The sequence below is a fragment of the Camponotus vicinus genome, unplaced genomic scaffold (genome assembly GCF_025532165.1).
Source record: "Camponotus vicinus isolate PSW18456_S1 unplaced genomic scaffold, iyCamVici1.0 SCAF_4, whole genome shotgun sequence".
NCBI lineage: Eukaryota > Metazoa > Arthropoda > Insecta > Hymenoptera > Formicidae > Camponotus > Camponotus vicinus.
In genome coordinates this window covers 21,744,941-21,771,711 of record NW_028141976.1, presented here as the reverse complement: position 1 = coordinate 21,771,711, position 26,771 = coordinate 21,744,941, and the positions used below count along the sequence as shown (strand labels likewise).

At 35.1% G+C, this 26,771-nt stretch overlaps 2 protein-coding genes across 4 annotated transcripts in view; both read right to left on the bottom strand.

Moving 5' to 3' along the window:
• The window catches only part of LOC145969900 (zwei Ig domain protein zig-8-like), a 248,016-nt gene that overhangs the window by 73,240 nt on the left and 148,005 nt on the right, over positions 1-26,771 (bottom strand). The gene's annotated exons all lie outside the window — the stretch shown is intronic.
• On the bottom strand, positions 15,168-24,010 carry LOC145969899 (putative fatty acyl-CoA reductase CG5065). Its single transcript, XM_083096206.1, has 4 exons — positions 23,799-24,010; positions 21,404-21,880; positions 18,236-18,463; positions 15,168-16,185 (listed from the first exon to the last, which is right to left on the bottom strand). The coding sequence occupies exons 1-4, from the start codon at positions 23,981-23,983 to the stop codon at positions 15,867-15,869; spliced, it is 1,209 nt and encodes a 402-aa protein (XP_082952332.1). The 5' UTR covers positions 23,984-24,010; the 3' UTR covers positions 15,168-15,866.

Sequence of the window (26,771 nt, the reverse complement as noted above, 5' to 3'; positions counted from 1 at the left end):
AATAAATTATATAAAAGCTTTTTAAATCCTTAAAAAATTTTTGCAGCAAATGTTTCATAAAAGGAACTCGTAGAAATTTATTAAATTACAAATCACATCTTGAAAACAATTTTATTTGATATTTTTCAAGATTTAAAAAATTATATTAAAAGATTTTTATTATACTTTTATTTAAAGCTTTATACATTATTTAAAGTAAGCATTGTATCTTCACACTTTAACAAATAAGTGCTGAATATTATCCTATTATCATATTGTAAACTTAATGCCAAATGAGTCTTTTAATCTCGTTTCTCGCCCTTTTGAACAAGCGAGTCAGGCGAGAGCGAGTCAGGCGTGGCTATTATTATTTTCTTCGAGTCGTAACAAATATAATGCGAGAATATATGTACACGAACCTCTTAATACCAGAACGAATCTTTCCTCATGGCAATACGACCATTAAACATTTAAATGGATTCCCATGGTGGCTTTAGAACGATACAAGGAATACGGTAAGTAGCGACAGGAGTAAGAGATAGAGCAATGCAAGGGCGGGGGTGGAAACGGTTGGAGTTTCTGTAGTTTCGATATCTGCCTCCGCAAATGTTGCAACGGGCGCAGCGCTCAAATATTTATCGGACACGCCTTACATACCCAAACTAAAACTCCGGATTCCGGTAGTTACGACGTTATTAATGGTCTGCTATGAAATGCTCGTAAATTTCGTGGAATTTAACGCCGATTCTTCCTTAAGCTATGTCGAAAATCGCTATTAAAGTTGGCAGCAAAATTATTTATACTACATCAATCGTTTTTTCCTTTCACTTTCCTCTTTTTGATGTATGTAATTGTTATCTGTTGCGCTAAAAAATATTTTAATCATTTCATTCCGACTAATTTTAAATCATGAATTTGAGTATAAGAATGATGTAAGACCGCTATACTTTTATACGCGCATAATTAATAAATCATGTACCGTTCTCGTGATACCCGGAGCGCTTTCGTCGTTCCTTCATCGATCCTACTACAAGAGAACGATATAGAGTCTCTTATAAAGGTCGAAGACACTAGTCTCATCTACATATAATGTAGCATACAAAATTTATACGAAACATCATACAGTTTGGCAGACTTATTTCGTAAAACTTTTAAATTCCGATAATACGTAACGAAAAATTCACATTACAAGAAAACTCTACAAACTTTTAAATCTGCATTGGGAAGAGTATAATTCATATTGATGATGCATTTTAAAATTCCATTAAAAGTAATAACAATTATATGATCTCTTTTTAAATTATATTTTATCTAGATATTTATACTATTTGCTTTAATCCACAAATAGCAATTTTTTAAATATTAAACCGAGAAAAATCTTAAAAGTAAATAAATAAAATAATATTATTATTGTACTTATTTGTCTTCATTATTTAATAATAGTATTCTCTCTTTAGACTTTTATATACTATTTTAAACATTTTAAACTGAGGTGCCTTAAAGATCCTAGATAGCCTGCTGCAACTGTACGCGAGCTTTACGCTTCGCTTATTCGAATATTCCCAAGCGTTCCCAAGCATACACCGACGTAAAAGCATTGAAGACGACATAGGTTAAGCTCGTCTTTTCCTCTCGCAAATATAAAAAGTTGCTCTTCGAAAGACGAACGTGGTTGTAACCGCGGATCTGTGGGTTCCCGGTGGTTTGCAGTGACGGGTTGAAAGGGGAACCTTTAAAAGCTCTGGCTTGTGCTCTTTGAGAAAACGGTTAATTTGCAAATACTTTACTGGAATATCCTGTCGCATTTATTTCGAGATATATGAAAATCGCTTGATTACTCTAAAGAGCGAATACATATCATCATGGAATAGGGTTAAACCCAGCTAATTTCTTTCCCTGCATCTGTGCTTTCTTTGCATTCCAGCTAATTTTTATTTACACCGTGTAACCATCGGAAAAATTTCAGCAAATTGAATTATTAATTTCGATCGATGTAGCAATGAAAAATTTCTTACATGAATAATTCGCAAAACGGTTCTTACGTGCATACCATACATATAAAAATCGCGAAAATGTTTCGTATGCGCGTTCTGGAGGAGAAACACTCAAAAGTTGAGCCATCGACGTTTACCATCGTTTTCCCTTCCTGTGTCTCCACACCCTCTCCTAACATTCCCATCAAAATCCATTAATAAAATGGAGCGAACGAGGCGAAATGCGCCTGTACGTATTTATATTTGTATTCGTATTTGTGCACGAGGCGATGCAAAGAGTAGGATGCGGAGAGGGATACAGGCTGTAGAGGGGAGAGTGCAGGTAGACGCAGCGAGCCGCATAGCGCGAAACGGAGTACATAACGTGGATTGTGTAGACGCTCCCCATGTAGGGTATGCGCGCATAACACTTCGTATATACGTACATGTATATATGCATATATGCGTTATACGCGTGGCGCGATTCGCGCTATCGTGTTCTCGGCTCGGCGCGCCTCTCGTACTCGCAATATCGAAAACAATGCGATTTTACTGCTATGAGCGCGCGGGCAAAATGCGCATCGTGACTCTCCTCCGGCGAACGAGTACACTCCAGGGGCGCCACTAAAAACCGCATGCAGCTTTTTTTACGCACGAATGAACCGCGCGTCTCGCTATTATCGTTACACGCGTGTTCCCGAGGCACGCCCGGAGAAATTTTCGGCGGAGACGGCCGCGATACGGTGCAAGCGCGTCATTAAATTTAAGCGTTTCGTCCACCAGTTTGCATATAGTCGAAAATGGCTCTCCTTGTACAGAGCAATATTATGCGGATAACCGTGGAGGTGCCTGTGTATGTGTGCCATGTACGTTAAGCTTTTGCCGAAATTAGGCATAATTAACCGCTCGTCCCTCTCATACGCGGCTTGCAAGAGAGAGAGAGAGAGAGAGAAAGAAAGAGAGAGAGAGAGAGAGAGATCGATTTAAATATATTTACTTTAAATTTACTTTAAAATATTATACGTTTCGTTATTAATATATATATCTGCGTGTATAATGATTTCCGGTTTTATTATTCGAATGCGTTATTCGAAATGAAGAGGAAAATAATCATTGAAAAATATGAAAAAGTGTGGATATAAAAACAGATGTTTTTCCGAGAAATTTCCCATTTAAAATTCACCTATTTCTTTTTTATCTTGCTCTCAGCGTCAGATATCAATCTAAATTATAAATCGAGAATTACATCGCTACTTTGTCAGGTTTGACAAGTAAAAATAATTAGATGCAAAAATGCACGTGAAGCGATCTTATTTGATTTCATGGAATTATTTGATTCTAATTACACAAATTAATAATATCGTTGATTAAAAACAATTAATATATGTATTATTTTCAAGGCTTTAAAAACTATTTAAGAAGAAGTCTTCCATATTTTGTTTTTAGACTGGGAAAAAGACCGAAAATGCCAAAATTACATTGATTTCTGAGGGAGATTTTATAAGCAATGTTTATCTGCCACGATATCGGCCAATCGGCCCCATAAATTCCTCAAAGTATTCAACGAAGCTTGAAATTTCCTCGGTAAACGACGGTTGCTCGGTCGAGCTAACGTGGTCCCTGTCTCTGCCTGATTTGGTTTAATCTCGATCGAGCAGATAAGATTGAAATATGAGGTCGATAATACCGATACCTTGTTACATGCTTCGACTGGTGTATCGAGTAACGAAAATCATCGTTTGGTGAAGGTAAACCTTTAGATGCACCACATTTGCGAAATCGAATATGATAAGAGCGATCGAGAATCATTTCGCAATTTGTGATTTTAATTGAAGTAATTAATACGACGCGTGTTTAATTATTATAATACGCATATCATCTTTCATTATATGTAGCGTAATAATAAAGGCAAATGTGGACTAGAAACTAAAATGCATTTTACATTAAATAGGAAAATTCACAGACAATTTACACGCGACATCTCGCTAATTTAGCCTTTGCGTTTGTAATTTTGCCTCGTGCTTCGCCACGAAAATTTAACGCGTGTACTTACAGAACAAAGGGCGCTGTTATTCCGCTGAATGCAAAAAGACATATTACAGGTTTTTTTTTTACCAACGTGCCATACGCGAAACAAAGATATGCACGGATTATACTGACGACCGTGCGCGGTAATTTTTCTTCCGCCGATCGGTGGACGTTTAATGATTAAAAGACCATTTCACGTGGCACAAGAAGTTTTCTTAATGGAAGTCACACAATGACTAGCAATATCGTTTACCATCACCGTCGCTAGCATCGAGAACGTAATTATTTCGCCGACGCTAACGGCATCGAATAATGAAAGCCCCGATCGATTGCTCGCCCTTAGTTAATAATTATTGTACCAGATGGAATAGTATTGCGTATATATCATTGGAAATGATGTACACGCATAGAGCAACAATTTATGAGTGGTTCAACATTAAATATTAGTATAAAACCATCAGATTTGTTTGTAGATGTATCTATTATTGGAGGATCGCTAATCTGACTCTGAATGTTACAAGTTAATAACGATATATTTTGATCGCCTCTTTGCAGTTGATATTTTGTTCAACTTATACTTATCTATGTCACGCGTCATTAAACCTGAACTTTTATGCTGCCGACGTCAGTTGAAAAGCATTATCAATGTAAAAGTTGTAGAATCTAACAAGATGGATCAAGTGGAAAACTTGATGAAACTTTTATTTTATGCGTTTGTGCGCTGTACTTTCTGTTTGAAATTCTTTTCTATCTGTACACATACACATTCGAAACTTAGAATAAGAATATATTTCCTCGATAAATTAGCACGCCACATTTCTCTCGAGTTCTTTGAATGGTAAATACAGGATGTTTCTTAATATAAGTGCGAAAAATTTTAGGAGATGATTCTTTGTCGAAAATTAAGGGGAGAATTTTTCATATAAACATATACTCCTACATCCCTCTCTGTGGAGTTACACTCCTCCAAAAATGAGGGTAAAAATTAGGTTTTTATTTTTTTCTCAAATTTGGAATAAGTTAAAGAAATGAAATTAGGTGGATATTTTCTATTAGTAAAAAGGTTATTTATTAATATATTTTTCAGCCCCCCGTATTGTTATAAGGAGATGAAACTAGCAACCCCTAATCAATTTTTTATTAGAACTTTTTAATGGGCCGGAATATGATCATCTAAAAATATGCATTAAAAAGTTTGATTTATTTAGAAACTTTTTTATTTCTTTTATTTTTTTCACAAAATCAGTAGTTTTCAAGAAAAAAAAATAAAATACGTTATCGTGCATGATGCTAAATAGCATAGATTTCGAATTACGAGAAGTTCAATTTTAAAATAAAAATAAAATTAGAGTAAATATTGGGAAAATTGGAGCAAAAACAAAATTATAATAATAACCTAAAAACCTAAAAAACAAAAACCTAATTTTTACCCCCATTTTTGGAGGAGATTAACTCCACAAGGAGGGATGTAGGAGTATATGTTTATATGAAGAACCCCCCTTAATTTTCGACAAAGAATCATCTCCTAAAATTTTTCACACTTATTAAGAAACACCCTATATATTTTTAATTTTCTCCCTATCAATTTTCTCTTCTCTCTGCTTGACTAATTCCTAAACCAAAACCTCTGCGCGCAGACACATCGAGCAGGCGACGATTCACGAGGATAATGTACATCCGGCATACTCCCGCGCTATTCAGGTGCAAGGAAATCCGGTTCGTCAATAACCACTCGCGTAATCGCGAGAATGCAATAGCAAATGGCGATGGCGCTTCTCGTGACTGTTAATCGTTGAATGCGACTATAAAGCATTTTCGCTTTAACATTCTCGTTAAAACGCGCTCAATCCGCGCTCCCTTGCCGGGCCGACGACGCCGGCACGTACCGAGATGGGCGAAACTAATTTCCGCTCGGAGATGAAACAGCCACTGTCGTTTAATTCGTGCCTTAGTGTCAATGGGGCCATTAACGCTTCATCGGAGTGTGGATATTTCGCGCGCCGTTTATCCGAGCGATTCCGCCGCGTCGCGCGCTCCGTTTTTAACGGATTCATTTTGTTTCATAACGCGCGATGCATCGCGTCACAAGGTCTGCATTTTGATACCCGTAATGCCCGTCGTTCGCGTCGAATGCGCCTCGTTACGTTACCGGTTAATGATTCACGGCGCAAAACGCGGCTTCGAAATTCGAACACGTCCGCGGCACCGGTTTTGCAGTCTACGGGGATTACAATTGAATCATTTGCCGTGTATAATAGCGAAATTACTAATTTCAATTAAATTTTTACTAAACCTTTGGCTGAATTTGTCGCCGTTAAATAAACCGATTGTGTGACTATGGTACAGCTAATGTACAATAATTAATTATTTTAATTTTTACCCGCTATTATCATTATTATGATGTGCTATTGTTGAATGATTTAATTATCCTTCGAGGTAATGCGAAATGTCAAAGTAAATAACGTAAATAACATAAATGTATCGTTATTTTAACATCGCGCAAAGAATTTAAATGTAGTACTATGATTTTTTCCTTTTTTGAATAATTATAAAAATAATTATCAATCAATCTATTTTAATGAAAGAATCTCTATTAACGTCCGCATGTGAGAAAGGATAATTCTAATCTTTTAGCTAAAATATATTCGAGGCTATGATGTTTTAGCAAGCAAAGGTATCGTTTATCCTATGCAAGAAGACGTCTTCGAGCGAAAGCATGGCTTTTCCCGGCTGGCACACCGCATAAATGATACATAAACACTGGCATCGTAAGAGTGTACATAAGCGGCGCAAAGCGTGAAGGCAGTCTCTCCGTCCTACGTAACGAGGAAACGTCTACCGGAGCTGGGCAAACAGATGTGAAAATTGGAGCCCGGTGCTCCACCGCCACCGCCATTCCCTTCGTGTTGCATTCCCCACGGTCAATAAACACCGACTCCTCTTCCCTTTTTCTTTTCCGTATCATTCTCCTTCGGAAGTCGCCGTAGCGAATGATGAATCACCACGAAGTACGGGCTCTTCGCGTACTCACTGCAAATTCGCTATAAGCAGATTTAACTCTGTTGTGATTACGTTGTTGCGCATATTTATTCGCGAGAGATGTTCCAGTACGGTGCGTCTTGTAATGCACTTTATTTATCGGGTTATTTGCAGCGCTATTTTCTCCGAGAAAGAGTTACAAAATTGCATTTATGTACTAGACATTATCTACAAATATTATCTGTATATTGCGAAGCATTGTTAATTCTGTATTATAATGTCCTGAATTTCGAGTTAATTTGTGATATTTACTATCTATTAAATTCATCGCTTTTGAACGCATTTTTACATTACATAATAATACACAAATTTTTTAGATATATATAATTGACATGTTAATCGATAATGCTAGTGTAGTAATATCTATTTTAATATATCTATTTTAATGATCTATCTATTTTAATAAATAAATAAAGAAAAAAAAAAAAAATATATATATATATATATATATATATATATATATATTTTTATATTTTTTTTATTTTTATATTTTATATATATATATATACTTTTTTCTTTATTTATTTATTAAAATAAATATATATCACTAGCATTATCGATTAACATGTCAATTATATATATCTAAAAAAATTGTGCATTATTATGTGATGTAAAATGCGTTCAAAAGCGATGAATTAACAGATAGCAAATATCATAAATTAAAATATATATATATATATTTTAATTATATATATATATGTGTGTGTGTGTGTGTGTGTGTGGGTGTGTGTGTGTGCGCGCGCGCGCGCGCGCGTGTGTGTGTGTGTTATTATATTTAAATATTTTTAAATAAAGAGGAATTTTTCTAATTAAAACTACTTTTTATCGTGTTTACTACCTGCATCATCAATATCCTCAATACAAAGATTTCTCAATACATCCATATTTTTTTCACATTTTTTTCATTTATTTACGTCAAATCTCGGCGATGCGTTGATATCATGGAAATATGGTATCGATGAGATAGTAGTATGCGCATAAATATAAATATGCACTTTTTATTTTTATATATAAAACAAGATATGTATGCCATCAGCCGGCATTTTTATATTTCGCATCGTCGTGATGTAGAGAACAAACGAAAAGCAATAGTGTGAAAAACAAAAGCCGTGGTGACTTTAATGTTCGAAATTGTATTGGCTTTCCGTAGTCGTTACGATTGCAAAAAAAAAGAGCGTTATATTTGACATTCTATGAAGTGATGTAACGAAATGTAAAAAACTTACATGCATATTTTTAAAGAAGCTTGATAAAAATATTATTATAAAATACTCCATACATTAATAATTAATATCATACGTTATGAAGCTTAAATGCTCGATTTCTAATATTATTAATAAATTTACATTGATGAAATTCACTGCGAGCTTGCGCGCGATGATTTCAAAGTTCGCGATATACAATGTGTGAATTCCTCTCGAGTATAAATGACAGTTTCTATGATATTGCTTAAATGAGTTTCCAACTGTCTTTCTCGTTTACCATATGACAGCGGGGTCGCTTCTAAAATAAAACGGATATTGAGAAATGTCACAGAGAGATCGAATCACATACTTCGCTCTGCCGATAGTTCTTCTATTGTACAACTTTGCAACGGTACTCGACTGCTACTTCCTTACAAGAAAATCACTAACATGTGCTTCTATCTTGTACCATTCTTCTTACCAAGATGTCCCGCAAATTCCGTTATTATATCTTTTTGATTATTTCTTCAATGTTGAACTTTACTATTCATTTATAATAATAATAAAAAGTTTTCTGGAATTATGGATAAAACACGGAAAGAAATTCTATTTAAAAAATATTTCTTAAAGTCAAACAATATAAAAAAAATTAACAGAGCCATATTGAACATATGATTAGTGACAGTATAATTGTATAAAAAGAAATTGGCACGCACTGTCGATATTTACATTTACAAATTAGGAACAAATTTGTTCATTTTTAAAATCCACAAAATGAATTTATTTATTTTAATTTCAAGCTTGAAATCCTTGCGATCCTATTATAATTTTGCAATCTGTTTGTTAAGATTCTCATTGTTAATGCATCAACGATGAACTTCCCGCCATCCTAAAACCACTCACGACTCACGTTGCTGTTAGGCATCGTTCTGTGGTTTCTCTTGGCAAGCTGTGTAAGGATAATACTAGATACAATAATGGCAATTATATGGCTCGGAGTGCCGGTAATTGCCAGACGTAACTCACGACTGCCGCGACATTCGCCGCACGCACGAAGTTCGCGAGTAGGTTGAGGAAACTTGCCTCATAACGCGCTTACATAAGGTCGTCCTGAGCCGCGGGCGAGAAATGTGGGATAGAAATAAATTAATTCTCGTCAAATGCGGAGGACGCGAATTACGCGAAGCGGTAAAGCACGTTAAATGCTCGCGAAAATGGTCGAAGCAATGCCAATAGTAATATACATGTTTACCTGTTTTTTCGTAAATATTTGTGCACACGCATAATAAAAAGTAAAGAAAGTGCACTTTTTAATGACCATTATTGCACCACTTTTGTATTAAAGCCTATAATTTACCAAGATTTTTAATAAAATTTCATTATTCTTTCCATTCATAGAATGTGATCAGAATGTGATCAGAATAGGTACATATTGCGCATGATATTCGCAGTATTTTTTTAATGATTTTAATAATTTTTATAATGTTAAGATTAAATATACGTAGAATTGTACTCAGCGTGCAGCTAAGTAATATTTTAATCGAGCATTGTGATACAGGAAATCACATATCTTGTTACGTGTATATATCTTGCCATTTTACATCACTCTCAAACAAGAATTGCATTCCTTATCGGTAGATCTCCACGGCATTTAGATGGACGTTTCAGTTACGCGATAATCTTGTCGTGATTTGTAAAGAACTTTCACTTATGGATGATGCTTTCTATCGAAAAGGTCTGCAAATATTTTTGAGACATTTACGAGTATTCCAAGTTGTATTCCAGGTTACTTTCTATGCTAATATTACTAATATTATGGTTGTTCCTTTAGAACCAGATGTTAATATGCCATTAACAAGAGCTCATTAACGATAATGATGATGTACACGGATACTTTCTATTTTTTTTACAAACTTTATGTACACTCTAATATAAATACCGCTATAAATACGCATATTTTTAATGATAAAACTATGTATTAAATTAAAACCTATTCCTCATGTTAGGAAAAAGAGAATTTGATTATTTGATTATTAATGTTTCCCATGTATAATGTTCAAATTTCATCTCGTAAATGGTAGTCGAAAGGGTCATTTCTAGCTGATAATTTCGTCTATGTGCTTTGGATTGTTGGAAAATGTTTCGGTCCGGCTAAATGTCAGTAGATCTCAGATTATTCGACGTATGTACACAGTATATCAACTGCTACTTAGGAAGTACCGGCAAACTTGCGCCCTGCGTTTACTCTACTAAGATCGTGTATCTATCTACCGACACGGATATCCCTAGCTGGTATCGCCGCGTGTGAGAAAGTCACGCAAATCGAGTGTCTTGGAAGTTCTCATTTCAGTGATCATAGTGTGTTTACTTAGAAACTTCGATAGATCAGTTTTCACTTTGCTCGAGAAAGGCTACGAGAAATACTTTCGGTTCAGTAAATCTTGCTAAAAAAGTAGTGTCCATCAAAAAAAAAAAAATATATTCTCGTATAGCAAAAATTGTTTTTTCAATATCGCAAGAAAATATTTTCAATTAACATTCGACTAAGTTGTTGGCAGGAGAAACTATCTAAGAATCGCAAGAGAGGAAAAAGTATCGAAAAGCTTAGCTTAACGCGGCGTAGATGAAGCGTAATACGCTATCACGGCATGTTCATTTGAGGAAAGCACTTCCACTTAGAGAAACAATCGCGAAATTTATCTAAGTGAGATGTAATATTATTTCAATCTGAATATCTCCGGCCATTATTATTATAAATTGAAATTTTACGTGATCAGTGTTATAATAAATATGTCATCCATTCATATAATAATTATGCAAAACAATAACTGTGATTCGACACCGTTAATGTTACGAATATCGCGATTTTCATATTTCTTTTATAATTGCACGTACAGTCGGACATGCTGAAAAATATGGCAACAATAAAATCGATTGTTCGATTCAAAAACACTTCAAGCATTTCACGGATTTTTTTATGGATAATAATCATTTTTTAAATGAATGAGTATGTGCATACTTTGACGTATTGAAGTCGATTTTTATAGCGAACTGTATTAATATCGGATTCTTTGTCTTTTATATTTTCCTTCAAAGCACAATAGAAATAATTTTATACAAGAAAATGCTTTTGTCATTCGTAATTTTTGTTCTTTTTTATCGTTACCACATTCATGTTTAAGTATGGACGGTAGTTGTTGCTCGTACGTAAATCATTTCTCCGCTCCTCTTTTCCGCTCTTGTTACGAGAGTAAAACCATTTCCTCTCGTGCTCTTTTTACTGAATACCCCGTCCAGTCGGCTATACCTTCACATTTTTTTTCCCTCGCGTACGCGCTTTGTCGTTCTTTGTTTGCGTCTTCGACGCACATTTTCCTCGATTTGCTTTCACCCTCGTTGGTCACACTAACAATAAGTTTTATGTACGATTCATACTTAAGTTGCAGCTGGATTAAATAACATCACGAGGAATTTATGATACTCTATCAAAGTTTTGGGCTATTAAAGCTCGCATAAAGATTGTTCAAAGAGCGAAGAGAGAGCATACGCTGAAAACGGCAACGAAATTACTGCGCTCCGGATTATATCTATGCCCTTTAATCTGCTAGATTGGAAGATACTAAGGATGGTTGGAGTACGCTTGTAAAGGAAAAGCCGTGCAACAACAACGCCGGGTTGTATCGCAACCTGTTCGTATCCTTATTCCAATTAACCGCCACATAAATTCTACAACCTTCTAACAATGTTCTTCCGCTGTGGACAAAGAAGATATCCAAATAGCTTTCCAACTGGAAAATGTTATTTCTTCTTGAATTGTTCAATGCATCCCTTTCCGTGTATTCTTTTATAATTACTAAATAATTAATAGCAATTTTTATTAAATTATTTTGCGATTCTGAATCTCTAATTTTAATTTAGTTTTACAATTTAATTTACATCTATAATTGATTTGTTTTATAATTGATAAAAAATTTGATGCTGTAATTTTTATTTTTTTTTACCAAAAGAATTTAACTCTCGAATATTAATATAAAAATTTCGAAACGTCAAACCAAGCAAAACAAGCCAAGAGATGTTTACAATGAAAAGAAGATTCTTTTCTTATGGTATCGAAACGAATGCGAAATTTCTTCAAGAAAATCTTTCTCCGTTTTTATGTTCCATGCTGTAAAAATGGTCAGATTGTCGTGGAGTGTTACCAGAAGATCCACGACGTTGAATTATTGTACATCTGCAACGGCAACAAAACGTATGTGGCATTCGTTATGGACGGTCGTTCCGGTTCCGCATTATACGTTTCCGCGATAAAACTCCTCGAAGGAGCCACCGGATAGACGTCGTTATTGTACTCTTTAAGAAGTACAATAGCCATAAGGATAGCTTCGTAGTCAAGGAGATGTGCCAAGGACCGAGAGACTGGATCATGGGAAACAAGTCTCGATGGTACGCGGTTTCCACGATCGCCGCGATTTCGCGACAAGTCTTTTCCATCCCCCATTCGAGAATTTTATCGCGGACGGTTAAGTCGCATCGCAGTGCGAGCTACAAATATCACCATTAATTGGACGAGAAGAGAGAGAATAATGCCTCGACGGATCTACGCTGGACCTACGTTTTCCTTATTCCACTTGATCCTAGAACCATGCACGACCATTGTATCCACCCGTCGTGGTCGAGCTCGCGAGCCCCGACGTTACCAAGGAAATAGAATGGCTGCAATTAATCTCGTGCGGTACAATCGGACCAAGAAGATGCGCTTTACGTTTATTACTGCAATATCTCTCGCGCTGATGACGTTTACCGCGCACGTCTATCATATAACGTATCTGCCGTATAATCCTTGTATAATTTTTTTTGTAATAAATTGTCGCTTGCGATTTCCTAGTCCAATTTCGATTAATTGATAGGAAGAAAGAATCATTGTTAGTGAAATAACTTTGTTTTATGCAACATAAAAATTTGCTCATATGTAATAAAACATCGTTAATATAAAATGATTTTTATGTCTATTAAAACTTCTTATATATATGCCTTTTAATTCTGCAATGTATAAAAGTAATGATATTCATCGAAAAAAATATTGCAAGTGTACATATATAAATTAGTATGTAACGTGCGAAAAGAAACTAGGAAATTATAATATTGTATTATATTGCGCGTAAAGAATTATTTTACTATTAGCACGATCGTATATCATCGCAAAGAAGAATAGAACCATTGTGTGGTCTTAGAACTTCCGTTTATTCCAGTCTCGCTTCATTACGTGCGCACGCGTAAGAAATACGGCTTTTCAGTTTTCGGCGAAATTTCCGGCGGAATTCGCACACATCGGATAACTACCGCTTGAGAGTTTCAACTACTTCAGCAAGCAAGAAAGATATCTGTTCGAGCTCGCGCAGCAGGTGAAGGCGAAATAAGATCGGGAAAGGAAGAGGACTCTCCCAGCAACAGCTGTTAGAAAACTTTACAGACCTTTGGGGTAAATAATCTCGAAATGGTGAAGGGACACTAACGGAAGAGAGAGAGAGAGAAAATCTCGTTTCTTAAAACGGTCCAATTATGATAATTCTTGTTCTTGCAGTTCGCTTGATCGCACAAATGCGACTAGAGACGATAACAAATAATTAATAGAAAGTTTAGAAACATTAATAAAGTATATACCATTCATTGATCGATTATAATATTATAATATTCGTGAAGCGATTGGAAAATACAAGTCTATAAAATTCAGATATAGAGATTGTTTAATAAAATATAAAATAAATTGTATATAGTTAGCATATATGTATTATCAATAATATATATATATAATCAATTTATCGTAATGTTTTTTCTTTATCTATTAACGTTGTCGTAAAAAATTGTTTTTATCTATAGTTATAGAGTAAATAAAAATTGTTTTTCCATCTATGTTTCTGAACAGTTGTGAATTTTCACGAAACAATTCTATGGAAATAAGAAACATTGAACGAATTTACAAAGATTGCTTTGATGTTCTTTTCTTCGAGCTATTCTATCGTTCTAGACACGCTGGCATGAGTCACTTTTACAGAGGAGCAATCACGTACATATTTACCCGGATATGTACATCTTATTCATACCTATCAGAGTTAAATTGAATATGTATACCGCTATATTCCTTCCATTTTATTTCTCTCTCTCTTTTTCTTTCTCTTCTATTTTTCCTATTACTTTGTCTTTTTTATTTAATAGTCTCCCTTTTAACCTTTTTTTTAGCTCCTCAATCCACAGCTCAGCTTCTCGCCGACAGCGAGAAACTTCGTTTCGCGGAATAGACGTTCCCAATTATTATTATGAAAGCACAGTTCCACCCACCACGTCCAATTATATCCCGCGAAACTAATCCGCAACTTTCTTTGCTAAATTTCGCGCTCGCAACTCGTAATAGGATTTTGAAAGCATAACTCGGCTCAAGCTCCTACGAGCTAGTCACGCGAACGAAATTTTTGCTGACAACGGAAAGCGGAAAAAATCGGATGACGTACATTATGTAGTGATGGGAATATTCCGCGGAATTAGACGGTCATTGCTCTAATTGTATTATTACTACGAAAATGATAAAAGAATTTATACGATAATTTGCATGAATTTAAAAGAAAGAAAATTTAAATTACGAGATTTTTCTTTTTAATATATTAATGTAAATTTCGCATATTTATGTGAATCAATATTTTATGATTTTATGTGAAATCAAATTCAGTACAGATAAAATATATATAATAAAAGCGAAGATTTACATATATCTTTCTTTCTTTCTTATTATTGCTTTAGAAATAAGCATTAAAATATTATTATTATATTGCATTTTTGCGCATGTATCTTCGAAACAGATTCTTAATATCACGTTGTTATGTGCATCGAGAAGTTTTCGAGAGAATTCATTTCTCTTTTCTGCATGTGTGTGTGTGTGTGTGTGTATTCTTAGGAGAAAACATACAAAATCTGCAAATATGTATTTATATTCCTTGTTTCCTTTTTATCATTTTCGATGAAATGAGTGCAAGTCAGAACATAGATATTATATAAGAGAGAACGTGCGCAGAAATATGCCTTCATTGATACTGCTATATGCGCGAAGGCAAGTGGATGTTTGTGGCGCCTGGAAACTTTCACCCAAATGGTATTTTCTCTGTAGACATTTCGCATAACTTTCACGAATATTTGCAAAGCGTTACGTACCGGGTATATTTCTAAAATCTATATACTTCATGAATGGTCCGAGATACTATCGATTTTTTTGTACCAGAAAAAACTTCGAATGTGAATGATTTATAGAATAAATAGATATCATATTATTAGTATTGTTGATGCATACTGTTAGTAAATTGAATGAAACTACAGTGTAACAAAAATATAGGAAATTAAGGTTCAACCATCGAACAGCAACTTAATCTAACTTAATGTAACTTTAGATTGTCCAGTATATAAGTATAATCGTGCAAACATAATTTATGTTAATAAACATAATACACATTATTAATCTTATTAATCTTAATAATCTATTATAAAGATGTCTAGATATAATCTTGTTTTTAAAAATTCTTGCAAACTAAAAAGCCTATTTCAGGTATCTTGTATACATATATATATATATATATATATATATAAATCCCAATTATTTATGTAAAAAAATATTTAAATTTCATTCACGTGACAGCAATGTATGTGACGCGATGTATGCAACAACGAATATTACGGGCGCATATAACAAGAACTGATGAATAATCCTAATGATTTTGAGATTATCCTCGCTCACGCAGGATTTTTGGGTGGCAGCTGCAGCGCAGAGGAGATAAGCTTCGATGTCGACTTCCGCAATGACCGGAAATACATCTCGATCTGCCGCCGCGAGATGTTGCTGTAGCAGGTACACGCGATTTCTCTCCACTGACCACCGTCTCGATGAAATTGGCTTCAGGGATCGAAGTGCATTACGAACTCTCTCGTGCTCTGCGAGAATCCTGGGAAGCAGTAAAGGTTTTATCTCCAGGACCGATCGTTTTTTTTTCTTCCTCCTACCGTTAATGCTCGTCTCGTCTGATCCTCTCAACTCCCAACTATTCGCATCTCTTTTCATTCCCTTCATAGTATAATTTTTTTCTCTACAATTTAGATAAAATCGTATTTTTTGCGAATGTATATAGACTCAGTACATACAGTGGAACGAGTGAAATGTATTCAACATTGATTTTCAAATAGCCAATTCAATCACAATTGAGAAAAAAGATCGTAAAGTACCATTAAGCGCGAGCAGGATGATAAAAAACTTTCTTCGCCCATCGCAAACTATATAATATCCAATCCAACTTATTATAAAAGAATCGTGGCAAACTTGATGAGAGAGCTGCCTTTCAAAAGAAAGAAAGTTCGGGTTAAGTTAACGCGTAAGATACGTACGCATCTGAGAGAGTAAATGAAAAAATCAGGAGAATATTTGACAAATTGAATGCAGAAAAGGAAAATATTTTCGTTCGCAAACCAATCTGAGAAATGAATTCTAGAACGATATCTATAACGGCAGTATTTTTCTTCCCCTCCTTGATCTTCTTGTGCATATAAAAAAATAATGACAACGATAAAAACTATTTACTTGAGATTTTATCGACGAAAAAATTCTTCTAAAAAAAAGCACGTTAAAAAGTTAATTGATGGTCACCGTCCATTATTGAGACGCTCATTAAAAATAATCGCGAGGATGTGGTGGTCTTGCAAAGTAAATAGTAAGTAGTCGATACGTCCGAATATCTTCCAAGAGCAGATAAAAAGCGATTTCCAAGGGACATTCTGTCAAGGTTTTCCGAAAGTTTTCTCGTCGCGATTGCGGCATCAAATCTCATTTCTCAAAGCAATCAGGCATCGAGTGACGTAACTTTCGCGATAGAGGAAACGAGTTTTTCCATTCGAGACGCGATTTTCCTTCTCTCGACGTTCACTCGCGCGCAAGCGAGTACCGCTGAACTTGTTTATGTCGCTTGTGCCTAAAATTTCAGTTCCAGATAACTTTTACTTTTACGATTTGCGGCGCGTTAAGCGAATGTGTGAACGCAGAAAGTTGAAGAGCCCGAATATAGCATTCGCGATTGCGATCAAACTCTCCTCGTCGAAACTTACTCGCGATCGTGAAAGTAGTTATCAGCGAAGTTCGAAATTTCATGTATGAGCGGCTTTAACCATTTCTTAATGCTCGCCAATGCAGCGAAGGATTATCTCCGAAATGCATCGAGGTTTAATACTCGCTGTGATCGTTTCGTGATCTCTCGAATTTATAGTCGTCGCGATATTAAGCTGAAAGTAGAACGTATATTCAACTACGGATATATCACACGAACGTTTCTAATAATAAATAATATTCTAATATTTCCTATAAATAGAATAGATAGAGTCGTATGAAGTTAAAATCTCTCGTTAAATGGTTGCGAGAAATAGCGTACAATTTCTATTTAAAGCTGCATATTTTAATGCAATATATAAGTTATCTATAACTTATAAATTGAGTCGTAATACCAAGTAATATCGCGTTATGTTCTTTTAGAAAATGACTTAATGCCTTTAATAGTGTTGCATTCTCTGCACAAGTTAATATCGCAAGCAAATTTAATATTACCAGCTGTTGCAGAAGCGCTATGCGAAGCCAACTTTAAACTTAGACAATACTCCGGTGTAAGAGTAGCTTATTCCTTGCCTCTCTGCGATCAAGTATCTAATATAAGAAGCACATAATACAAGACTAATAGTGCAATATTTACGTAATAGATAAGTAGCTAGCAAATTACGTGCTTATTTACATAAAATAGCAATAAATTGCAAAACAGCGATTAAAAAAAAACGAGAAAAAAAATTTTGACGTTATCAAAACGTTTTTCACATTTTTATAGCAAAATTTATGACAATGGTCAAAATATGAGGCTGCATTAAATTTTCCGCAAGACTACTCAGAAACGACGACGTTGACGAAACTATAACGATAAATTCGTGACTCGTGAAATTTCGCGATAAATTTCGCGCTCGTACCTCTGTTTTCTGCCACACAGACCGAGCACTATGTCGCAGAGTAGGGATGGTAACCATTCGAGGAGCAGCACCAAAATCCAGTGTAGCGGCCCGATGGATGTCATTCCGCGAATTCCAAAAGTCGGGTAGGGAAAACTCCAGCTGGCCCGTCGGTTATTCTTAATCAGATCCTCCCACGTGCAGCCCAACGTCAACGCGTTATAAACCACCGGCTTCGAAGTGTTGGATCTGAACAAAAACGAGAGCGTACATGAAAGAGCGCACTGTGTGGCATGTATAATCATTTCAGCATGCGCAATAATTAATCGCTTTATTTGCGATCAAGTATAGTAAATATTTTTTTTTTATTCAGAGTTGTGCAGTAATGTATGTAAATTGTTATACGTATTTGCATTATCAATTTTACAAGTCATCTAGTTTATATTGTTGTATTTTAATATAAAGATGCTAACGTATACATTTCCCAGTAAGTTTTTCAAGCAAACGTAAGCGATCTGACAAATCTGAGTAATCAGAAATCGGAGAATGAAAAAATGCATTATATTGTAAAATTTGTTTCGAGTGTTTGATTTTATTCATATGCATTGTGTAAGCATGTGTATGCATTGTTAATCATTTTAAATTTAGGTTTTTAAACGATTTAATGACAATTTATACGGATGGAGAAAGAGAGTAAGACTATAGCGCACTTTTATTTTTCTTATGATTTTTATCATTATAATTAATTACAATATAATTTTTAATCATTATAATTAATCATATTTCTAGACTAGTGTAACTGCTTTCAAATACGAATACAGTACTTTCGCTAAAGGCGAAAGAAAAAGTATAAGAGGTAGATGTAGAGCGCTTCGCTTTTGTAAAGTGAACGCAATCAACTTATTTGCAGTTCAGTCATTTGGAAATATCTTAAAACAAAGCAAAGAGATGCTCCTATTGACACTACTATCAAATGTAAGACTTCTGGAAAAAGTCTAGAGAAACATAGCTGTGAGTTTTATTCGATTCGTTTGTTAAAAGCTGACTGAAATAAAACTTGCAATTTAAGAAGCTTGACTTGGATTTCACTGTGCGCGCTGTTTAATTAAAACCTCGTATGAAGCAAAGAAAAAAGAAGTTTTATCAACAAGATACATCGCGCGCGATTGCGATCGAAATCCTTTCTCTCATGAGTCAACATTTTCGTTGCGAAATATTTTCAATGTTCATTTTACGCTGAACTTGTTTTCTCGTCGATGATCTTACATGAAAATCTGCTTATATCTTCGGTTTGATAAACCAATTTAATGTAATTTAACTATCCTCCTTCCGAGCATGGAGTGCAATTTAACTATCGATTACCTGCCCTCGCGCGCACAATTTCTATTAGCCGTCTTTTTCGGATAAAAAATATATCTTCCTATCATACTTTTTACAAAAGCTGAAAATATAATGCTGGGAAGATTTAAAAATTCAAAAGAAAACAGGGATTCTAAAGCTCTTAGCATTGAAAACTTAGTAGTAAATTCAAACTCTCATTTATTCAATCGTTGATTTAAGTAAAATGCTATCTATCGCAGTATTTCAACGACGCGCTGTAATAGAGTACGTGCAAAATTAATTCCAGCTAAAATGGATTAGTTAAAAGCCATAGAAATCAAAGCGAATAATTACGAGATTTACGTATTCCGAGTTTGCGTTACAAACTCAAAAGAGAAATAATGTATAAAATAAAAAAATTGGAAAGCAATGATTATTTTGTATCTTCAACGCAATAAAAAATATATTTTTATATAGTTTTTTATATAGATTAGATATTGCACATTGTTTAACTGATTTGTTTCATTTTAGCAAAAAAAAATACTAAATGTCAATTTAATATAAATTGATTTTATTAAACTATTAATTGACAATCGTGTTATATAACGTACTATTACTTAGAGCTCAAGGTAATTTATCTTTTTAATATGAGAAACTTATGATATATTATCAAGACAGAAGCAACCATGCTTTTAGCAAATTGCAGGGTGAATCTCAAACAAAACTGCAAGAAACGAATTCCGTTTTAGACAATTGAAGCGAAAGCGTTGGATGAGAGCAAAACAGTAATAACCGCGGAAACGGCGCGCACATGTAAAACGTGTTTGTTCGTATCCAATATTTCGCATTGGAAAACTAGATAAGCCGTGTCTACAACAAATTTCAATTGTGATATGTTAAAAACTTCAACGGATTGCGAGAAGGGTTTTATCCCTTTTTTTATTAACAATTTTATTTTTTTGATAAAACTAACCGTTTTTCACGGTTATCTTTTTCTATAAATCGAGTATTAATCCATCGTACGCATGAGATTTTGTACGGATTTTCGAATCGAATCACGCTCTTTAATTTTCATTGATTTTGCATTCCCTGCTTCCGATAAAAATGGACAGATAAAACTGGTCGACACTAATAACAGTAATGCTATCTTTTTACATACTAATTTTTTATTCATATTTGATACCACTTTACTTATATTTCTCTATAAAGTAGTAATGAAAGTATACATGGTAATAAAAATCTTCTTTCAGCAACAAGATCTCATTAAGAGAAACGCAAATATCGATAATTATTTTCCTGAGTAAAAACCTTTACATGCTTTTAGAGTGAAAGAAAATACACAGGTTGCGCAATTGTGAGAGAATAGAACAATATCGCTACATTCTTGTTTCATGTCTTGCAATTAGACGATGTTGATTATTGCTGTTCCGTAAAATTGCATAACATCTTACACGTGCGCACCGTTAGTAAACGGTGACTTTCTCTTCTTAATTAAACATTAAACGAACGTAATATTTAAGAGTGTCTTGTTAGCTCTTACGTAAATGGATATTTTAATGTATTAGTAGTGCAGAAATTAATTTACTACTAAGAAACACACAAATATATAACGGCAAATTAACTTTGATTAACGCAAGAATAAAAGGGAAAGAGTTTGCAGTAACAAGAGTTAAAAGTATCTTAAATTTTAATTGCTAAATTAACTTTCCCTCTTTAAAGATTATTAAATGCAATTATTTTGAACAAAATAATTAAAACATTTTAACATTTTTAACATTTAATTATAATCGCACAAGAAGAAAGAATAGGAATTATCTCTACATATTTTTACATCAATTTATGATTTATATCTTTTCTTTTTTTACGTACGTGCCGACTTCCCATGCGGCGGCGATCATCGTGTTCACCGCTATGTCCATCGGAATAATCTCAGCTTGAAACTCCGAGTTGCCGTATGCAAGACCTGCGCCAACCATAAAGGCAGTAGATCCTTGAAGAATCTCGATAAAGCCAGGTTTAGGTTCTTTATGAGCCGGTCCGAGAAAAGGAAAGCGCACTAAGGCAATTGGTAACTCAAGAACCTTCTCGTTCTGTTGGATGGCCTCGGCTATCATGCCGCGATGCTTAAAAATAGTGGACGCTATCGAGATACTCTTGAGTTTCGGTAATTCTTCACAATATTCCATGAAGTATTCGCACGGTCCACCGGCATGAAAGGCCACGCTAACCTCCTTCAACGAGGCTTTGTCCTTGTCGCTTAGGCCGAGTTCCTCGTAAAGCAGATTGCCTTCGAATGTTTTCACGCGAGAGATCGCGCCCGGCATCTCCTGTCTCAGTCGCTCGTACCTGCCGGGCGATAATAATGCTAGTGACGTAAATCGGCTTTAGAAGTTACTGCCAAGCCACGCTATCAAAATGGAGATGCGCCGTGGCGTGAAAAGAGCGCACGGAATGGACTCCGTTAAAAAATGTAAAGCAGTGGTCCAGTGATACGCAATTTTGAATTACGCGACGCGAAGTCGCATCCTTGCTTTCTCACAGTGTATAGATACAATTAACGTATTAATTAATTAAATAAACGAGAGAAATTAAGATGCGCGATCTCAAGGAAGATTAATTATGGATGATGAAACACAATAATTAATCATCGTGAAAAAGGAACAACATTATAAATCCTATTTCATTATGAAAACACATTTGCATGATAATTAATGCTTGTTTTTTTAATGTTTGTGACCTTTACTCGAGAAATAAAAAAATAATATGCGAATTTCTCGAATACTCTCCGATTCTTGCTATATTTAGGTGGACAAAAACGCAAACACAGCATAATACCTTGACGTTCCCGACTACATTGCACAGAGATTTATGCAATCAGATTTATGCACCGTAACTATTTTAAACGGGGCTATAGAAGGAGTCGCAAATAAGACGTGGAAAATCCGGCAAGCAGCCGCAGCCGAGAGCGATTTCAGCCAAACGTAATAGCGTCGAAGTAGTTGCACCTTGAACATTCGAGCTGCTCGTCCATTTGCATTTTCTCATTTACGCGCTGGGCGATCCTCTTTTTCAAGCGGAGAGGAACGCAACGATCCAATGGTAACTACGATTTCCCAGGGGAAGACAATCCTTTCGCGTGGATTTTAATTTCGCGAAATTCAAAACGCGGCGGACGAATTTTCCGCGCGGTCGCGGATTTTGCGAGGGCGAGAAAGAGGAAAAAGATAGAAAAAGGAGAGGAGAGCGCCGCATCGCGTATACTTCATAATCTTTCTAAAGGGAGCGCAGAGGCGTGTGCTAATGAAAATAAATCTCTCTCTGCGAGTTTTAGCCGTTCTCTTTCTCTCGAGGGAGTCGCTGCACGATGCAACGGTGCAGAGTTTCGCCTTCGCGTTGAATCTTGCGATGCATCCGAACGATGCACGTTACGATGGACGAGCACGTAACGAGGCAATCGGGTTTACGCGCCTGACTATCTTTCGCCCTCTCTCTTGTCTCGACATTATTATTGCGGTTGTAATTTCGCCCGAACGATCGTAATACGACCGCTAAATGTATCGGATTCTGTCATCACTCTTTTGAATTAAATCACTCCTTTGATATCGGTCGCGAGTTTATCAAGTAGAGAATTCTTTTAAGAAATTATCAATGCGAATTGCAGATGTCAAAGATTTCGTTTTTGTATTTTCGATATTAATTTTGAATTCATAATTTATTATTTTAACGGAGAGACACTTTATATGAGAATATCATATTTTTGATATGTTATACAATGATGCACTCTTCGAAACGACTAATATTGACGCAGAATTAAATTTATGTTTGGATGGTAAATGATATTATGTTGGATAATAAAATTATATTTTTGTTGCATAAGTAAATCGGAATAAAAATTTTCAAAATTTATGCACATCGGTTTTCTTATAATTATGTGAATATAAGAATAATAACTTTTCGGAAAAAATTTCCAATGAATATCATTCTATCGGTCGCCATATGAGTATTCGCGAAAATCTAATTCCACAATCGATTCCTGACATAAGGTACACCACGTTCCCGGAATTTCCGCGGAAAGCCACCGGGTGTAAAGAGAGAGAGAGAAAAAGAGAAGTGCCTTTTTCGGTTCGACGTCCTCGAGAATAAATTCGGCGCACGCCCTCGACCGAAATCGCAGGTCACAATTTAATGCTCACAAAGGCGATATCGAGCGACCGGCGCGATTTACAGGCACGAGGTGAACGCGAGGGATATAACCCGTTCGTACCCGGGCGACGCGAATATCTTCTTCAAGCGTTCCTCGATGCTGAGACCATTCTGGGATCTGAGAACGACGCACACCGTGACGTTCGGCAAGCATCGCAGGATCTTCTCTAGCAGAACACGTCCCAATTCGCTGGTGACTCCCGTGAGGAGCACCGCACGATTCGCGTACCATTCGCACAGAGACATTGTGAATGACTGGGACCAGTTGGAAAAGGAAGCCGCTTCGGTACCGCGAGGAGCGCGTGGCGCTCTCAAGTAATATTCCACTTATAATAATAATAGTATCGCAAAAGAGAAAGGTTAAGGATTTGCGCTTCGATCTGGCATGCAATTTGCAAGTCGGATGACATGAATCAGAGATCATTTATATGATGATAAAATATTCTTCAACCTTGTTATGCGCAACAAAATAGCTTCTGCGATTATGTACGAATAGAATACAAGATTAGATGTCAACAAGAAATATGTTAGACGCATTAAAATTTAGAATGTTTCAGGTTTAATTTCTTTTTAAATACTTGATAATTAATTTCTTTTAAATATTTTTACAAGATTTTTCAATTTTTCTACATAATATGTATATGAATTAAAATAAAAATTGATAATATCTATTTAAAGTATTTTTTGTAAATGTGTCTTATACCAAGCTGGCTTTTTTCACTGTAAAAATGTTTAGCACAGTAAGCATTTTTTACTAACGTTACCATTTTTCATTAACATGCATGTGCACATTTTTTTGTAGTGATGACATTAAAAATCGTATGTCTTATTAATTCATTACTTTCTTGAGTAATTAATATCGTTTCCTTTGTGCAAGTTAAAAAAAAATTAGTTTTATTAATTGAAACTATATATTTATGAATCACATTCACATAAACAATCTTCAACATATCTGAAACATTGATGTATAAAGCTGGGCTAGACTATGGCAATTAGATTTGATGAAACGTGTCTTCATTGTTGCAAGTGGATTGATGAACCGCGACAAAGGGATCGAATTGGCAAGACAGTACAAGGACGCCTCATCGACGTCGCTAGTATCACGATGTAAATGAGGGCAACGTTTACCAGAATTGTCAGTTACGTGATCTTAAATTAGCATAGAATTCGTAGCTTCAATTGTGATCGCTTGTTGCATTAGAAATAAATAAAAGTATCACGTTATATCCTTTTATTTTTGCTTTATAAGCAAATGATAAAAATATTTCAACACGCATCTGTTTATCTTATATTTGACCCATAATAAATAATAATCGATATATTAACAATCATAAAAAAGCAGACTTTTTATCGGCGATTTAATGATGTATAATATCATCAATATTATGAACGAATGTTTCCGCATTCATTAAACAAGTATTTAAAAAAAGAACGCATTAATATTCATCTAAAGTAACTGTACCCAATATGGCCTAAAACTCAATATACCTGCGATCTTATTTCTTTGTGTCTGATATGTTATTTTCTTATCGGATTTCTAATTTTTTAATTTTCATTGAATATTTTGTATAAATTATTCACGTGTATTCATTAAGATATTTAACAAAAATTTTTAAAAACTCACGTCATAAAAAGTACAGTTACAACCTAAAGCTTATGTCATAAAAAGTACAGTTACCTTCTTATGAATTATTCGTAAGATTATGCAGACAAGAGATCTTATCACTTATCTTTCAAAGTAATATCTCATTTTAAGTGTCGGACACATTTGTTTTGTGAAAATTAGCTTATTTAGATAAAGGCATTTGTGATATCGGCGATGAAATGGCGTGTTTCGCTAACGTAATTCGTTGATGTTACGATAGTCAATTGGCGTAAATAGCTAGGACATGGGAAATGTTCAGTTTTTCGACACGTCCGGCTATTCGACGCACGATTTCCCTGTAACGCTACACTGCACTCGGTTTCGTTTTCCTCTTCCTGTCTCCCCCTTTTTCCTCTCACTATTTCCATGTATGAATATGTGCATTTTTTTGTCTCGGCGCATGTTTCGTTTCATACATGTCCGCGCGCGCTGTTGTTTTCAATCCTCGAACTCGACGAATCGCGCCGTTTGCCACACTGTTTACGAATGAAAAATCAAGTCAATTTAGGACAAACCGTAATTTTACACGCAGATGAAAACCCAGGAGACGCAGGTTTTTCAACGATGATGCTACCGAATGTCATAAAAACTGATCAATAACGTTAATATACGTAATGATACCATTTGCGTGCAAAACGTAAACAGTCTCGCAAATTACTCAGTCTCGTTAATTACTTTTTCTGATGAGTTACGCAGCAAGTCACCCGATATTATCTGTGCTAAAGTTCAATTATAACTATTGTATTATTAATATGCATGATAATAATACATGCTAAAATAATCATAAAAACATGTAAGCGTCAAGATATAATACTTTAACAACAGAATAACTACGTCAATCGACTTGATGATAAAAAGATCAATGTATTTTTCTTATATTTCTATGTATAATATGTTAATTTATTTCCACGAAGTTACAATAGTTTTTTCTTCAGACTGCAACAAATAAGGCAATATAAAGTCAGCTGTTTTAATAAGGCATAGAATGCAAAAATAATAAGTACTTTGATAGTTTTTCAAAAATTCGTGCATGACAGATTTAAATTATTAATGCAATTATTATTAATGATTATTAATGTAAATACGCGTAAATTAGAAACTATATGCGGATTTAGATGTAGAGTATTGACCGAGAGAGGCGTACGACCATAACGTCGGCTTGCGTGAGTGAACGAGGATAGAACCGGTTTAGCGCGCCTTTATATAACAGGGATCGAGATAGAATGAAAGTGCTCGCGATATCGCGATTCTTGGGATCTCGACTCGGTCGAGTTATGTAAACCTGCGGGCAGTTTGTTTCTCCTAATCCCCCTGGTACGCATTTTGTCTTGCGAGACGGGCAACAGGAAAAAATCGTTCGTTAACGCGAGCAGCTAACTGCGTTAACTG